This window comes from Sorex fumeus, unplaced genomic scaffold (genome assembly GCF_029834395.1).
Source record: "Sorex fumeus unplaced genomic scaffold, SorFum_2.1 ptg000015l, whole genome shotgun sequence".
Classification (NCBI taxonomy): domain Eukaryota; kingdom Metazoa; phylum Chordata; class Mammalia; order Eulipotyphla; family Soricidae; genus Sorex; species Sorex fumeus.
The window spans coordinates 18,835,227-18,853,399 of NW_026606072.1; the positions used below are offsets into that span (position 1 = coordinate 18,835,227).

Genomic DNA, 18,173 nt, shown 5'->3' on the forward strand with positions numbered 1-18,173 from the left:
GGAATCATCGTACCAAGATTTTATATTTTAAAACAACTCGTCTTCGCACCGACACCACTTGACTCTTAGGCAAACATAACCCATTTTGAAGAGATGAGAAAACAAGAGGATCAGAGATGACCTGCACATGGGAGTGACAATTTTCAACACCGGGGTTGACTTTCTGCTCTTTCCACTTTACCATCTGACTATCTGGGATGCTTTGAAGAATCAAAATTCCTGAGTTCTTCCTTCCTACCCAGAAAACTCAAGGTTGGGGAAGCCCAATAGTTTCCACAAACTTAGTTGTTCCTCCCATAATAGCTCCTCAAAAACAACCTGAGGGGAGACAAGGAATCCTGGAACCTGCATCAAGATGTTTCTTGGCAATTCTCCAAGGGACACTTCTATTTCTGTCTGGAGTCTAAAGACCCTAGGAGTAACACTGATCAGGACCAGCTCTCCAACCCTTTTCTTTCACCCTAAGGAACAATCTCTACAGACCATTCAATTTCTGAGGACAGAGGTCTACACTGTGAGGACAAACACTTGCCAGTTTTCTTCTGGAAACCAGGGAGAACGGCTGGCCCGCTCCTAGCATCACACCTCTCAGGCTATCCCGCCTCTGCCAAGTTCACCGGGCTACGGGCTCCAGCCAGACACAGATCTGTATCCGGCTGATGCTACTTGTATCTCCGTAGCTAACCAAGCGAGAGTTCTCCAGCTACCAGCAGGATGGCAGCTGCAGACCCAATCAGCTGGAGAAATTGCTCGGTGCAACCCAATCGCTGGGGCCAGGCACAACCCCCCCCCCCCCCGCTCTCCCCCTCCCCCCAACACACACTCTAGCTTTGCTTCCTGGGGCAGAAGGAAAAACAATGAGAACGGAGAAACGGGGAATCACTTGGAGAAGGCAGGCTGCCCTGTGCAGGGTCACAGATGATTGCGGACTGTCGGGCACCCAGACTCAGAAATGCAACCCCCCCCCTCCACCGCGTGCGCCCCCGAACCACTATGAGGCCTCGGTTTGCTGCGGGCAGGTCCGCAGACAGCTCGCAGTCAGAGGTTCCCCAGACAGCTCGCTCTGTGAGGGTTGTGCACGAGGCCTGCCTGGCAGGCTGTACGAGCTCCTACACGTAAACAGTACAGCGGGTGGAGGCTGACCCGGGCTCAGCATCCCAAATGGTCCCCTGAACACCGCCTGGAGTGATCCCTGAGCGCTGAACCTGGGGTAAACTCTGAGCGCATTCAGCGCCCCCCCCCCAATAAAGACCCTGCGCCACTGAAAACTGGGGTGCTGGCAACTAGGGACCTGCCTAAATATAAACATCAAAGGCGCAACTGAATCAGATCGTGGAGACTTGGAAGAAAATGTTCCGGAGGCCGGCGGTAGCGCGAACCCTGGCAAAGTTTCCGACCTAGATTGGAACGCTCGGGTGCTCAGACGCGTGCGGACCACCGGGGCGGGCTCAGGAGAGGACCCGCAGGGAGACTCCCTTTTCCCGGCGCCCGGCCCGGGCTCGGCAGGACCCCCGCGCAGCCCCGTTCCCGCTCGCCCGCCGGCTCCAGCCGCCTCGGTTGCCCGGGAAACGCGGGACGCGCGCGGAGCCGGCGGCCAAAGGCGGGTGCGCGGCGCCCGCGGGCTTCCGCGCGGCCAGCGGCCGGCTCGTGGCGGTTCTTTGGCCGGGAAAGCGCAGCTCTCGTGCGGCTCCGCGCTCAGCCAGTGAGCGGCCGGGGGTGTGGTCGTGGGAAGGGCCCGGCCGCTTACTTAGGGCCTTGCCCGCCCGGCTGCCAGCGCCTCCGCTCTTTCGCGCGCGCCTCCGGGCCGCGGCAGCCGGGGACCCGTCGAGCACCCCCCAGCCCCCCTCCCCGCCCCCCCCGGCTGCACCATGGTCACCCCCTGCCCCAGCAGCCCGCTGAGCCCCGCCGCCCGACTCGGGAGGCGGGACGACGAACAGAACCTGCGGGCGCCCGTGAAGAAGAGCCGGCGCCCGCGCCTCCGGAGGAAGCAGCCGCTGCAGCCGCTGCAGCCCTGCCAGCTCCCGGGAGACTCGGGCGTCTGCGACCTCTTCGAGTCCCCCAGCTCCGGCTCGGAAGGCGCAGACAGCCCCGCGGCGTCCGCGGCGCGAGCCTGCTGCAGCCGCCTGCCCGGCCCTGCCCAGCCGTTGGTGCAGCTCGACCTCCAGACCTTCCGCGACTACGGTCAGAGCTGCTACGCCTTCCGCAGGGCGCGGGAGAGCCAGTTCCACCCGCGGGAGTCGCTGGCGCGGCAGCCACAAGTGAGGCGCCGGTAGAGCCAGCTCCTCGCTGCCGCTCTCCTTCCTCCGGGGCTTTTCTTCTCCTCCGCTCTGTCCGCCCTCCGAGGTTCTCCCCAGCCGGCGCCAGCCCCGTTCCTGCTCCCCCGCCCCGGCCCCCCGCCGCGGCCCGGGCGGGAAGGGGCGTCTTGCAGGTGGAGAAAAAGGGGGACCCAGGCTCGAGAGACCTGCCCAAAGTCTCCAAACTGGTTTAGTGGGGGCATCTGGTAGAGTGCAGAGGATTTACGGTTCGGGTGTGGACTCCTACCGGCCCGGGCGAGTTCTTTTACAGTCCTGAACTTGTTTCTTCATCTGCAAAGTGGGGGTCCCCCCATTCCCCCCAAATGAGTTGCTGAGAAACTTACACCAGGTAAAGCATATACGCGCTCAGCGCAGCGCCGGTCCACGACCCAGGCGTGCTGGCTCCTAACCGGGCCGAGAGTTCTGCCCAAACAGCTGAGTGAGCTTGTTTCCCTGGTTTCGGGCGCTTTTAGCTTTTGCTTCTCTTCCTGCGGCGCTCGGAGAAGTTGCTGGGATCCTTCAGGGCGTCCCTCCGGGCCCTAGGCTCAGCCGTCTCTCCTCTCTCCTCCCTTCTGGCAGGTAACGGCCGAGTCCCGCTGTAAGCTGCTCAGCTGGCTCATCCCGGTGCACCGTCAGTTTGGCCTCTCCTTCGAGTCGCTGTGTCTGACCGTGAACACTCTGGACCGCTTCCTTACCACCACACCTGTGGCCGCAGATTGCTTTCAGCTGCTGGGGGTCACGTCCCTGCTTATTGCTTGCAAACAGGTACCTCCCGGGTGGGAAGGAGCAGCCCACGCTCGCCGCCTCTCCAGCACTCACGATTTAATTCTGGTAGACGTTTTAATTTTGGTAGACGTTTGCAAGTGTGGACATTTCCACAGCCTTAACTTCACAACTCCCCCCCTCCCAAACATCTCCGAAATAGGTTTAAATCAGCCCCAATAGAGATGGAGAGGAAATACCTTCAAACATTCTTCAACCTTAATTTAGTCGGACAGGAGTTAGGGAAATTGCGTAGACTCCAGGTAACCTTAGAAATAATGGAGAGGGTTGGGCTACACTGACCTCCTGGTTTTGAGACTACGGTGGCCCTTGGGGCCAGGATGACATGCGCAGTGTGTGTGTGTGGGGGGGGGGAGAAATAACTGTGGCTCAGTGGGTAGAGCGCATACTTCTCAGGTGCCCTGTGTTTGTTTCCTGGCTCCACTCATACACTGTCCCGGACCCCTCTTAGGCAAAGACTGAGCCGTCCCCCCTGCATTACAGGTGGAGGTGCACCCACCACGTGTTAAGCAGCTGCTAGCCCTCTGCTGTGGTGCCTTCTCCCGTCAGCAGCTCTGCAACCTCGAGTGCATCGTTCTGCACAAGCTGCACTTCAGCCTGGGCGCACCGACCATCAGCTTCTTCCTGGAGCATTTTACGCACGCACGCGTGGAGGCTGGGCAGCTGCGGGTCTCTGAGGCCCTGGACTCTCAGACCCTGGCGCGAGGGGTGGCAGAGTTGAGCCTGGCTGACTACGCCTTCACCAGCTACCCGCCCTCCCTGCTGGCCATCTGTTGCCTGGCGCTAGCTGACAAGCTGCTGCAGCTCCCGGGCTCCATGGACTCTCGCCTGAGTGGGCACCCCGAGGAGGCATTTGAAGACTGCTTGGGCAAGCTGCAGCTGCTCGTGGCCATAAACGGAACCTCTCTGACTCACATGCTGCCCCTGCAGATCTGCCAGAAGTGTCACTTGTCCCCGAGCTTGAAATAATATAGACCCTTCATTCCAGATGTACTCCTCCAGAGGGTCACGTGTCCTCTCCATTGCTTTGAAAGAAGAAAACTGGCCCACAGACAGGGGGTCCGAACTCCTACTTGGTCACAGGCCACCCTGCAGGTTGTAAATAGTGTACGATAGTTGTGCCTGGTGCTTTATTTATTTTTCTGCCTAGAGGAGTGAGCAGATAATCTTTCCCCATTAAACAGACTGTCCTGGTTGAATTGAATGTGGCTATTGCGGTGTGTTTTTCATGGGGAGAAAGGGGGAAAGCAGCCCAGCCCAGGACTAGAGACCAACTTCCTCCCAGTCAATGTCCTGAGTTGAGATAGTCAGGTAGTGTGGTGAGTTGCCCCATTCTAGTTACAGGGCAAGTCAAGGGACATTCAGATATCTGTGTCAAGAGACTGTAACCTAAGAGGCCCAAAGGTGGGGCCTGATGGGGTATAAGGCTCAATGGAGCCCCAGCCCTATCCAGATGAGCTGGGGTGATGTGTAAAGGGGGCCTCAGAAGCTCAAGGGACTGTGCAGAAGCTCAGGGACCCTTGGGCTGGGGTGAGCCAAGATCTTCTCCCAACAAATGATAGAATGCTAAAAAACAGACTAGGTAGTTATGGTCTGTAGAAATTGAGCCCAGATACCCAGTAATCCCCTGGTTATGCAGCTCTCATTTGTCTTACAATTGCTTCGTGTGAGCCTGGTCTAAGGACAGAGGGAGTCCTAGGCAGCCTGGGTTCAGGACTGTGTTTCGCACTCACTACTTCAAGCCTGCAAGCCTGAAGCTGTCTTATCACCATCTTTCAGAGGTGGGCACTGGAGCACTTCAACAGCAGCACAGCCACCCACAATGGAAAACAAGTGATGGGCTTCAGATCCACCCTTAAAGGGATAAATTCCCCCCCCCCTCACACATACCCCACACCCACACACACGTTTCTGAAGAAGCTCAAAGAGTTCCCTTCCCCAAGCTGTGTGGGAGAAGTTAATCTACTCCAGGCCTTTATTCTACAGAGTACATATTTAGAGATGCCAGTTCTGTTCTGCCCCCCTCATGTTACAGGAATCACTTTACAAGAGCTGGTTGACTGGCTGGTGTTTTCTAGCTCATAATTCTCCTGCCATCTTTGTTCTTGCAGTTGTAAGTCTGATATAGGCCCTGAACTTCAGCTCTGTCACTTCCTGAGACTTTCTTAGCTTCTCTGAGTTCAACAACGAATACCAGAGATGTTACAGAGCCTGAGATGCTTGGCTGGGAGGTAGTGTATATAAAAGAGAGGTTCAACAAGTTGGCTCTGGATGGCTGTAGATGAGTTCTGTTTTGATGAAGTCTATTCTGTAAAACTGGGAATAACAGCATCCACTTGCCCACCTGGAGGGGTAGTAGTATGAGTTTCATGAGTTCCGTTACTACCCTCACTCCCAACATACAGAGCTGCAAAACTTCATAAAATGCAGATTACTGGGGCTGGAGAGAGACTATAGTGTCCCCAGAGTCCTCCAGGAGAAATTCCTTAGTGCAGAACCAGGAGTAACCCTGTTAGATATGGTGCAAGCCTCATTCCCCTCCCCCCCAAAAAACCCCAGTACCCTAAAATACCCCTCCAAAGCAAAGATATGAAGGCTGGCTATAGCCACCAAGATGGGGAAGGAGGTTATACAGAAAGCCTAGAGAAAAGAGTAGAGATAAAATGTTAAAGATACAAGGGAACCTACTGTCATCTACTCATGGTATATTTCCCCCCTCTAAAAGTTTTGGGAGATAGTACATGGATTAAGTACATGCTTGCCTTACATGAGACCAACCCTGGTTTGATCCCTAGCACCATACATGGTGCCTCCAGCACTGCCAGGCATTATCTCTGAGCATCACAAGGTATGTTTCCAGTCCCCACTGAATAAAAAGTTTTGGGGGAATCATAAGCCGTTGCATTTAGAATAAATTCAAATGCAAAGCAAATATGCACAAATAAAAAAGTAAACTTGGCACATTCAGAATTTTCCTTGCATTGTTTTGACCTACCTTTCCAAGTACTCTCCAGAGCGTACAGTGCTTTACTGAGTCTTGGATATGCTCTCCTGAAAAGATGCTAAACTCTCCAGAAACTTTTTCCTCCTGGGATTAGGGAGAAAGAAGTGGGTACCCCAAGCTGATGAGAAGGAAAACTGATCTTCCACAGTGAAAAGGAAGAAGGGGAAAAAAGTATAGCTATTCCATATCCCAAAATATCTGGAGCCCTCAGCCTGGCTATTAGTGCAGAAGGGGAAGATAGAGAAGGGAAAATAGTTGCAACTGATTCTGCAACACTTTCTTTGTTTGTTTGGGGGCCTCACTTGGTCTTGCTCAGGGCTTACTCCTGCCTCTGCACTCAGAAATCACTCCTGGGGGTCCTCAAGGAACTATAAGGGATGCCCGGTTTGAACTCCAGTTGGTTATTTGCAAAGCAAACGCCTTACCTGCTGGACTCTTGCTCCAGCCCTTCAAAGCAATCTTAAAAGGAATTTTTCTCTAATATTTGCCACATCAGTCAGCCAAGACAGAAATAGGCAAGACAGCTCCAGAATCACTCAGACTAGGAGTCAGCTGTATTTTGCTATTATAGCCACTGTTGCCTTTTGCTTTTTTTTTTTTTTTTTTGCTTTTTGGGTCACACCTGGCGATGTACAGGGGTTACTCCTGGCTCATGCACTCAGGAATTACTTCTGGAGGTGCTCAGGGGACCATATGGGATGCTGAGAATCAAACCCTGGTAGGCCTTGTGCAAGGCAAATGCCCAGGAGCAATAACACAGCGGTAGGGCCTTTGCTTTTCGAGAGGCCAGTCTGGCAGAGCCAGGTTCGATTCCTCCACCCCTCTCCACCTGGCAAGCTACTTTTGACGTATTCAATATGCCAAACACAGTAACAACAAGTCTCACAATGGAGATATTATTGGGCCCACTTGCTCGAGCAAATCGATGAACAATGGGAGGACAAACCTACATTTTGTGGCATTATTTTGTCATATTTTATGGAATTGTTTTCTCATATTTTCTACCACAAGACAGAATCCATTGATGAAAAGTGGCCTGTTTTAAAAATCTTGTGATAATTCCTTCATGTATAGTCATCCCCCTCCCCTCCCCCAATAAACTCAGTTGAGAATTGAGAATTTTATGCTACTTTGACTAGCGAGAAAAGATTGGTAAGAATAGGAATGGAGGGTGGGTAGGCTAGTGGTGAAGCTATTCAAGAACTAGAGATACTAGGAGATAGGATGAGGCGATGGGAGACTGAAGGGAAAAGGTTATTGCAAGCAACAGAACTAGGAAATCCTGCTTAGGAGACCCTCTCTCGTACTTGCGAGGTTTTCTGCCTTTCCCTCTCCTTTCTAGTCTCTTAAATAACGTCTCTCATGAACTTAAAAAGTTTTTTTTTTAAAAAAAGATGATGATTTTATTCTATACCAAACACTAGTCACATTACGTGAACAATCCCATCCTCACTTGTATTGGTGTTTTGTCTCTCCTGAACTGGGATCTGGCCCTAGGTGGGCCTGGTCGGAATCCCCTAATGCTGACACTCTAAAACCTGAGCTCCTCGCCCATCAGCGATACCAGGCCACTCCGAGCAGCCCGACTCACCTCAAACTGCCATTCTCCATCTCCATCTGGGTCAGAGACTCTCTGCGCCCTGCTAGCTTCTCGGTCAGGCAGGGGTGGGCATTTTGTGAACCAATTCCGATAAAAATAATAACAGAGGCAAAAATTAGAGGCAACAATAGAGGCAAATAGAGTCCTGGCAGTGGGGGCGGATCTCTCACTACTGGGTATAAGGAATAAGCAAGGTGCCCGACAGAAGGCGCCCTCACGCAAACGTCCCAGTCTCAGATGAAACGGATGCATGTGAGAGCCCCCTGACCCAGAAGTTGGAGCCCTTCCCAGCAGAAGCTTGGGAAAGGCGAGCTAGGTGTGGGCCTAGCAAGAGAAGTCCAGTTGCTGCCTGCTGTGGGCAGCAGAGAGCGCTGGGGGTGTGGGATGGTGTGGATATGAGACTCTGGTTTTAGTTGATTTGGGAATGTTTACTGCCGCTTTTGAGAAACTTGTAGAGCCAAACTTGTAGATATGTAGATTTCCTTTACGCCCCCCCCCCCCCACCCCCATGGCCCTTCTTGATTTTTATTTGGTGGTGGTGGAGAGAATGGATGGAATCACACCAGGAGTTGCTTAGGGGCTTTGCGCCCAGGGATCACTCCTGACGGTGCTCGGCGGGGACCTTATGCGGTGTCAGTGATGAGCCCGGGTGGGACACGAGCAAGACAAGTGCCGGCCCTCTTTCACAGCTGCTCGGGCATAGCCACCCGGAATGAGCAGGGCTTTGGGAGTGGGGACGGGGTGTCCGAAAGATTCCAAGTTTAAGCTCCCGAGTAAAACCCAGGAGTGCTCCCCTAACCTTGGGGGAAGGGACTCTTATGGGGCGTGATTCTGGTGTGATTCTGCGGGAATCCTAGAGCCCCCACCAAATGCTTTGAGGAGGGCCGGAGGCGGCCAGCTGGTTCCCGGCTCGGGCGAGTGTCACTTCCCGCCGTTGGAGGTGCGGAACGGTCTGGGGTGCGAAAGGGCAGGACTAACACCGTTAACTTTTTCCTGGCCGCGGTGCAGAGGCGGGAAGACGGCGCGGGTGCAAGAGAGCGTGGGACTCGCTCTCCCGCCCCTCTCGCCTCCACCCCTCCCCCCTCCCCGCCCCTCCTGCCCTGGCGCGGCCGGGAGGCGGCGGCGGCGGCGCCAACGTTCGCCGAAAGGGCGCTCGCGGGCCCGGGCCAGGCTCTGGCGGCTCCCGGGGGAAGCGGCGTTGCCAGGTTGGGTTTAACGCCCCCGCCCGCGCGCAGCCTGTCCACGGCTGGAGGCGCCGCCTACTGCGCTCAGACTGCAGCAGCCGGTGCCGCGCCGCGGTCCTGCCCCTGCTCCGTGCGCTCGCGCCGCGCCGCAAGTCTTCGGCCTTCGCGGGGCTCCCCAGACCCCCGGCGCCGTCCGGGCCCGCGGGCGCCCGGCAGAGCACGGGCGAGCGACTCTCCGTTCCGGGGTGCCCGGGCCCCCGCAGCAGGCGCCCGGTGGCAGCATGCAGGCGTGCGGGGCGGGCGCGGCGGGGCGCCGAGCCTTTGACAGCATCTGTCCCAACAGGATGCTGGAGCTGCGGGGCCCGCCCCTCGGCAAGCCCGGGAAACTGGAACGGAGGGTGAGGCCGCGGGCCGGGCTGGGGGTGGGGGGTGGGGTCCCACGCTCGTGGCCCCGGGGGCTGACCCGCGCTCGCCAATTCTGTGCCCGGCTAGTTCGCCCCCGCTCCGGGGAAGTTTTTTCCCGGCTGCAGCGGCGGCAGCCCGGTGGCGGTGTACCAGGACCCTCCGGACGCAGAACCCGCTCCGCTGCCAGGTGAGCCCGGGTGGTGCGCGCTCGCCCAGGAGGAGCGTCTCTCTCCCGAGTTCCGGCGTTCTGGAGTGGAAGTCAGAGGCGAGATCTTTAGGGGGTGTCTCCCCGTTTTTCACCCCTCCGTGCAGCCCTCACCACCATCGACCTGCAGGACCTCGCCGACTGCTCGGCGCTGCTCGGGTCGGACACGCCGCCTAGTGGGACCTCGGCCACCTCGCAGGTACCGCTTCCTCCTGGAGCCTCCTGGCCCTGCCGGCCGCCCCACGTGCTGCAGCTCCACCGGGTTGGGGCCTCGTGGGTTCGGGCAGGGGGCGCACGTGCCACACGGTGGTGCGGGGTCCTGAGCCGCGAGGATCAGAATCTCCTCCTCCTCCTTAGTAGGCCGTGCCTTTCCCAGATATTCACACTCTCCGGGTAAAGAGGGGCTCTCCTCGGAAATCCGCCCTGGCGCGCGACTGGCGCTTCTCTTCTCCCCTTCTCTTCCCTGGAGCTGTGACAAGCGCCGCGGAGTTTGCGCAGGAGAACCCCGGAGGGGTGGGAGCCAAGTTGCGGCGCAGAGCACCTGCTACAAGTCCCGTCCTTTATTTCAACACTCCTTCCCAGACATTCGCCAACTATTTTTCAGTCTGTAGGTGTCCACGGAGAGTGGAGTCAGTGCATAACTCCTCGTTCAAGATTAGCTAAAAGAAGAGTTGATATTTGGGGAAGCTCAAAAGGGGACAAAGGACTCTAGAAGAAATCTAAGGGACAAAGTAATCTAACATAAACTATTCTGGGAGTAATCTAACATAAACTATTCTTCTCAGCAGAGCCTGGGAAATTTTCATTACTTCGTTTGTTTGTGGACGACACCAGGCAGTACTCAGGGTCTACACCCAGCTCAGCTCTGTGCTTGGGGGTCACTCCTGGGTACTGGAAGATCATGAGATGTGCGCGAGTATGTGTAGGGGAAGGAGAGATGGGGGATAGAGGGGAGATGGAGCCAGCTTCCTGCATGCGGAGCGAGCACTTCCCCAGGAGGAACCATCTCTTTTCTCCCCTCCAAAGGCACTGGTCATTTGCTTTTGTGAAGCAAGACAGTTGACTTTTCTTTCCACAACCAATCTGTCTCTTTTACTCCCTGTCTGCTTCCACCACTAGCCAGGACTGTCTGGAAGGTCAGAAGCCTTGCTTATCTGTGGGATATGAAGTACCTGTGCCCACAAGCACAGGAAGTCTTAGTGCACAGGAGGGCACCAACTCCAACTTTTTGGCTGCTAGCAGGTGCAGGAGACATGGCCAGGCCCAGCAAGAACCCTCTCTCTTAGAGATGAACACCCCCCCCCCACCCTTCTGGACCTGGGGGTGAGTGTGAAACAAAGGTTCCCAGAGTTCACATGCAGGGGTTGTGGCCTCTGAAATCATCAATGAAGGTGAGAACTTGGAGCAGGCATTGCCCGCCCCCCCCCAGAGGCCTAGCTATATTATTCTAATTCGACCTGGAATCTTAAAAATGGAAAAAGCATCTTTCACTGACCCAGAAACTTAGATCACATCCTTTCCCAGAAAATTTCTGAATGCCAGTAATCAGCCATGTTCTTGACAGTTTTTGTTTTGTTTTGTTTTGTGCATTAAGTATATAGAACTTTGAGTTGACATCACAGTTCCATTAGTCTTGGAGAAGGAGTCTACTGTTGTGATTGATCACAGTTCTGTTAGTGTTGGAGAGGGAGTATACCGTTGTGATTGAATAAATGGCAGACTTTTCTTTGACTGGGAAGACAGGAAGTTACAAGGATGGAGATCTTGCCAGATGGTTCAAGAAGTCCAGGGTTTTTTTTAGGAAATAACAGAGCTGGTGCAGAGAGAGAAGGGGGGGTAGGGTGGGTGGAGGACAGCGCCTTGAAGAAGATATCCTGGGGAATTCTTGGCCAGTGCACACTCTGGTCACATTCTTTAGTCTCCTTCCTGCTAGAGAAGGTTAGTAGAGAGGGGAAGCATTCTAGAAATGTTTGAGGTCCAGAATGGACCAAGATTTTGGATAGCCTAGGAGGAAGCTTCTCTCTGGGTCCTCAGTCCTGATTTAGCCTCCAGACTCTTCATGGTAATGACTTTTCTCCCAACTCTCTGGTGAGGGACACCTTTCAGCCCTTGGGAAGCAAGCCTTATTTCCAGTTTCTTCCCACTATGACAGATGTACAAACTTGCACTTGACTTCTTTTCTGGAGCCCTTCATCTTTCTGTCTTCTTCTAGCTCCTTTCTTCTTCTAGCCGCAGTTCCCAACAGATGCTAAAGATCTTCCTATTCCAAGTGCTCCGCACAGCAGAGGTTTGTGGCCTGTAGATTCTTTGAAGTTAGAATAAGTTTCTCTTCTCAGAAATATTTGAATAGTTAAGAAGGACAGGGGCTGGAGAGATAGTACAGATGGAAGAGTGCTTGCCTTGCATGTGGCTGATGAAGGTTTGATCTCTGGTGCCCATGTGATTCCCCTGAGCAGTGCCAGGAGTGATCCCTGAGTGTAGAGCCAGAAGTAAGCCCAGGTATGTCCCCAAAACAACAACAACAACAACAACAACAACAACAAAAACCCAAGCAGACGAAGCAGCAATAATGGAGTGAGTATATATATATATATATATATATATATATATATATATTTGTTTTCTGGGCCATACCCAGTAGTGTTCATGGCTGGCTTACTTCTGGCTCTAAGTCTAAGCTCAGAGATCAGTGCTAGCGGACTTGGGGAACAGGATGGGGTGCCTGGGATGGAATATGGGTTGGCTGCATGCAAGGCAAATGGCCCACCCACTGTATTATTCTTACTCCAATTGATATTTTATGGGCATATTGAATATATCTCTTCCACCATACATCCTCTCAGAGATGCCTTTTGCAGCTCTGTCTTTATTGGTACCCAGTGTCCCCTAAGATTAAAATGTAGAGGCAATTATGTGCCAAAGAAAGAGGATTGAAATAGGAACCACCATTTGGAGACAAAAACCCTATCCCACTATTTCAAAACTAGATGACTTTGGGACAATTTCATTGAACTGCTTGGCAGATTCTCCATCAGAGAAAGGAGGAACACTTCGTGGGTCCTGCCTGCTCCCCACGTGGTGTGAGAATTAACTAAAAAAAAAAAAAACCCTGTCGATGTAAAAGAAATTGGTCAACGTTATTATCCATAAATTAAGGGAAGAAGACAGTTGCTGGATCACCGACCATTTACTGTCTTTTTACACTTTACACACCCAGGCACATTACAGCGACGTTGGAAGAATATCCAGTTTTAAAATGTTGGAGGAGTTGATGTACTGAAAATGTCAACCGTTGCAATAAGTTAGAAAGAAAAACAGCAATAAGGGACCACCCCAGCTGCAGGAAGAAGTACTTCCTTAGCATCCACACCCCCCCCCCCCAAACCCCCGGCCCTTTCCCATCTGTTTTGGAAGGGAGAGGTTCAGTTGTGGCTGAGGTTTGGAATAGATGACCTCAGGGTACTGCTTTGGTTGACCCAGAACGCTGTTGGACCATCAGCATTGGAAATAAACCTAGGGTATTCGGCCGGCGCACACCAAACAGTTCCTAGGACTCCGGGAGCCCCTTGGAGGGTTGGAGGTAGGTGTGGTAAGGTTCCCGTGGAGCCACTGGGAACGCTAGGTGCCGCACGGAGTCCGCTGGTTCGCCCAGGGCCGACCAATGAGGCAGCGCTGGACCAACGCCCAGTTCCGTGGGTCGGGTGCTGGATAAGCTGCGGGGAGCGGAATCACGTCTCGCCAGAGCTTTGGGGACCTGGTCGTGCGCCCCACCATGGCGGTGCAAGCCTGCCGGGTTCCGCGTCTCGGATGGGGCTTTGATTTTCAGGTATGTAGCTCGGCTGTCCACGCCAGTGCGTGTAGACAGAGGAAGTGTTCTGCACCCGCCGAACTGGACGTTAACTCTTTCCCCCCCTTTTCTTTATATCCCCGCTTAATTTTAGAACCACACCCTGCAAACGGCAGCGGACTTCGATCTGCAGGATTTTAGAGATACGGTAGACGAGCTTATTGCAGGCAAGTGCAGTCTCCCTAACATTTAAATAGCAGCGAGGGTCTCCCTCCCTCCCACTCCCCCACCCCCTCCCCGCCGCCGCTTCGCTTCTTCCAGACAATCTAGCTGAGAGTTCCTGGTCCTGGAGATGGTTAAATTTAGTTCTTGTCAAAGATGCCTCAGCAACTCATCGAAGGGTTAGGCTCTTTCATACTTAATGGGACCTTCATCCTCCCTAATGGAGATGAGACGCTGACTCCGGAGCGCGTTTGCTTGCCCGTTGTGAGTTCTGGGACAGGGAGCTCTGTCTGCACGGTGATGTGCAGACAGAGAGGCTGAGACACAGGACAGAAATGTCAGAGACAGGAATGTCAGAGGACTGGATGTCAGAGGAATGTCAGAGGAATGTCAGAGGACTGGATGCCAGAGGAATGTTAGAGGACTGTCAGAGGACTGTCAGAGGACTGTCAGAGAACCGTCTTCGGGATGGATATTAGGAAGAGCCTGGGGATTGCAGAACGTGTAAGGTTCCTAAAGTAAAATCTCCTGAATAAACACTGCACCCGACCTGCTGGTTTATTCCTATAGCCCAGGTGGCTTTGAGTCTATGGCTGGCAAACTCAGCTTCTCTTTTCCTCAGACTCATCCTCTTTGATGTCACCTCCCCTGGACAGTGGAGACTTCCCCTTTTCTCCGAGCGATGTTCTGCCCTATGGGCCATGTCTCTCCCCGCGCCTAGACGCCCCTGCCCTGCCATCTCCACCGCTGCACCACCCAGAGGTACCCCCACCCGAGCAGTACTGGAAGGAGGTGGCCGACCAGAACCAGAGGGCGCTGGGGGATGCGCTCGTTGAGAACAACCAGGTAGGAAACACCGGGGATCCTGGGGTGGGACGGGGTGGACAGCGCCCGGGGGAAGGGAGTCACTGGAGCAGGAGCGGACTTGATGGAACTAAAGGATTGGGGTGGGATTTGCTCCGTGTAGGGTCTCCAGTGGCCCCACCGCAGCTTCCAACTTCACCAAAGTTGAGTAACTCCATCCTACTAGAGCTTTAAGAATAAGGTTTTTTAAATTTTTTAATTTTATTTATTTATTTTTGGGTCACACCCAGCGATGCTTAGGGGTTACTCCTGGCTCATGTACTCAGGAATTACCCCTGCTCAGGGGACCATATGGGATGCTGGGAGTCGAACCTGGGTCAGCTGAGTGGAAGGCAAACGCTCTACCCGCTGTGCTATTGCTCCAGCTCCATAAGATTTTATTTTTTAATTGGGGGGGGGTAGGGATGGTTTGGAATACACTGGCATGCACAAAGGGTACTCCTGGCTCTGTGCGCAGGGATCACTCCTAGCCACTCTTCTTGGGGTTGAGCACTGTATGCAAGTGCCTTACCCGCTGTACCATCGCCCTGACCTCTTCAACCAGGTTTTAAAAATGGGGCCACCAAGGAGGGATGGGTATTTGATCATTGTATAATTGAAACCCAAGCACAAAAATTTGTAAGTCTACAGCTGTACCTCATGGCGTTTCACTAATAAAAATTTTTTAAAAAATAGGGCCAGCAATATGTACAAACTGTGAATGCCTGTTATTGTGTTTAACACTTTGCTTTGTCCACTCATTTAATACGATAACTGGGTCAGGTACTCTTACAAGCCCCATTTTACTGATGAGGAAGCAGATATAGGAAGGTTGAACTTCCGAAGGCTGAACCTAAATTTCCCTATTGCCAAAATCAGTTACCCTGTAGCTGAGCACTACACTGAGGACTGATGACCTGAGACACCATATTTTCTTTTATTTCTCCCCCCCAAAAGGGTCATTAGGGGCCTGGGAGATACTCTTGGCCTGAGGGTTCCATCCCTGGCACCGCCTGGTCTATTGAGCGCTGCGGGAGGCGGGTGTGTGTGTGTGTAGGGGGGAACACCCCACTCCCAACACCTCCAGGTGTGGTCCTCTGAGCCAAAATAATAATAAATGACAATAATAACGGGCCAGCTAAAGAAAGTGCACTGCTGCATTATTGGTCTCACCAGAGTAAATGGGCCTGGGGTTCCAGTTCTTGATTAGCTTTTAGGCTCCTGAGTTTAATTTCCGCAGAGAATAAAAGGAGACGGAGCTGGCGGCCTAACTCTGAGAGCCGGGCTTTCCTCCCGCAGTTGCACGTGACTCTGACTCAGAAGCAGGAGGAGATCGCCTCGCTTAAGGAGCGCAACGTGCAGCTGAAGGAACTCGCCAGTCGGACCCGGCACCTGGCCTCGGTCCTGGACGTAAGTGGGCCCGGGCGTGCAGGACACAGCGGGGCGTCGGACACGAGCCGATGCGCGCGGCCGCTCCCCGCCCTCCTCAACCCGCCCGTTCCCGGGGGCGGGGGAGAGGATGGCACCCCGCAGAGGTCGTGGAGAGGAGAAAGACCGATGGGAGCTGGAGCCACTCGAAGGGGACACCGGCCAGGCGCGTCCGGCGGGTCCCAGCGTGGCGCTCCGCGCATCTTTCGTAGAAGCTGATGATCACGCAGTCCCGGGAGGGCGGAGCGGCGGCCGAGCCCTTCCTGCTCAAGGCCACGGCCAAAAGGAGCCTGGAGGAGTTGTTCAGTGCGGCCGGCCAGGACTGCGAGGAAGTGGACGCCGTTCTGCGGGAGATTTCCGAGCGCTGCGACCAGGCGCTGCAGAGCCGCGACCCCAAGCGGCTCCGGCTGCAGCCCGAGCCCGCGGCCGCCCCCGCCCGCCAGGACAGCCGGCCCGGGAACCTGCACGGCGCTTTCCGGGGGCTGCGCACCGACTGCGGCCAAGGCGCGCCCAACCCGAGCCACAGCCAGCTGGCGGCGGGGGGCTCCTTCAGCACCCACATCCGCAGCCACAGCACCATCCGCACCCTGGCCTTCCCCCAGGGCAATGCCTTCACCATCCGGACAGCCAACGGGGGTTACAAGTTCCGCTGGGTCCCCAGTTGAGCCGGGGTGGGTGTGATCTCCCCCACCCCCCACCCCAGCACTGCCCCTTCCCTCTTGACTCAAGTGCCCGGTGGCCAAGCGAGAGTGGCTGGAACTTTTTCCTGAAGCTGGCTTCTCCGTTCCCCGCACCAGACGGACGCCAACCTGAGATGTGTTTTTTATTCCGGGAGTGAAACTGCGTTGCAATCGATACTGTGAAATTTCTTACATTTTTGTAAAACTATTTTTTAAATTTTCGTTTTGGGGGCCACCCTCTGAGATGTTCATGGGTTACTCCTGGCTCTGCATAAGGGGATTACTCCCTGCGGTGTTCAACGAGTAACCTGAGGATGGGGTAGCCTGGGATGAAATCTGAGTCGACCGTGTGCAAGGCGAGCGCCCAGCCCACTGTACTATCTCTTCAGCCCCGGTGCTGTGAAATTCCAAAATATTGCATAGTTGCGCCCCCCCCCCCCCCCCCCCCGCCGCCAGCCTTTTTTTCCCACAGGGAAGCAGTGTGTGTGTGTGTGTGTGTGTGTGTGTGTGTGTGTGTGTGTGTGTTTACACACAGATATTCTGCAGATAGTTTTAAAAGCAATTTTGAATTATGTACTTTGTAGGGTTAAAAGGGATTCAGAAACCACTTAGCTATTTTGTTATTATAAAATTCCCTGCTTTTAAGAGGAAAAGGAATGCTACAAGAGGTTAGTTTTCCGCATTAAGTCTATTATTGGAACCTTCCAGACTCTCATTATTTAAAGTCTGTAGGTCCAATTCGGGTCTCTCAGCAAATATTTCAGTATGTTGCTCAACACCCTGTTCCTCAAGGGAAATTAAGACTAACATCCCCCCCCCACCCCCCCCCCCACATACCCACACACCCAGCTATGCCCTGACTCCTCTGTGTTCAGGGGTCACTCCTGGTGGTCCTGGGGTGGGGCAGGGACCATACTCAGTTCCAGGATCTGACAGGGTTGGGATGAGCTGCATGTAAGGAAAATCCCTCAGCCTCTGTACAATTTCTCCAGCCCTCAAATGAAAACTTTTAACTGCCAGAGTGAAAAATTAGACAATTGCCTTAGGGCACCAGGAGGAAGTGCAGAATTTCACTAGCACTGAACTTTCAACAAAATGGGTGCTAAACACAATTTTTGGGGTGATGATCTTCATATAATTTTGCAAGACTTATGGTAAATGTTTATATTATATAGTTCTATTTGTTTAAACAGAATATCCAAAGAGCGAATGTTGTTAATAAAGAAGTGTCTGTAGTTTTAAAACAATGGCATGTGTCACATGAAAAAGAGTGTGTGTGTATGGGTGTGTGTCTTTGCGTATATATATATATATATATATATATATATATGGGTGTGTATATGTGTGTTATGTAAAATCAAGTGTGGAGTTCTTGGTATTACTGTCTGTTTGAATTCCTTAGAGAAAACTGGGATATGTATTGATTTTTAAAATATTCATTGGATATGTATTTTTAAAATATTTTTAACTATTCCCTGATCTAAGAAAAACACAAAGGTGTTATTTGAGCACATTTTCTTTGATTTATTCTGTTCCCTTTGTCTGAGGTTTTCTTTTCCTATACTGTTGTGAGCTTCTGAGAGTGGTATATGTCAGGTAGTGATTTGTCCCAACAGCTGCAGTGCTAGACTTTTTGTGTTTGGGGGCTCAATTTGGGCCAGTTGCCAACCAGCAAATGGCTGGTTCTGCCTCCCCAGTGGAGATATCAGGTAACAGGTGAGCTGGGCAGGGCAGCAGA

General features: G+C 53.4%; 2 protein-coding genes across 2 annotated transcripts; both read left to right on the forward strand.

Moving 5' to 3' along the window:
- The first annotated feature begins 1,868 nt into the window (after positions 1-1,868).
- On the forward strand, positions 1,869-4,046 carry CCNO (cyclin O). The gene is made up of 3 exons (XM_056112229.1): positions 1,869-2,258; positions 2,874-3,059; positions 3,561-4,046. Exons 1-3 carry the CDS (start codon positions 1,869-1,871, stop codon positions 4,044-4,046), a joined length of 1,062 nt encoding a protein of 353 aa, XP_055968204.1.
- A 5,100-nt stretch (positions 4,047-9,146) lies between these two features.
- MCIDAS (multiciliate differentiation and DNA synthesis associated cell cycle protein) lies at positions 9,147-16,420 on the forward strand. Its single transcript, XM_056112224.1, has 7 exons — positions 9,147-9,263; positions 9,358-9,457; positions 9,583-9,674; positions 13,417-13,489; positions 14,107-14,330; positions 15,627-15,737; positions 15,968-16,420. Exons 1-7 carry the CDS (start codon positions 9,147-9,149, stop codon positions 16,418-16,420), a joined length of 1,170 nt encoding a protein of 389 aa, XP_055968199.1.
- The last annotated feature ends 1,753 nt before the right edge of the window (positions 16,421-18,173 follow it).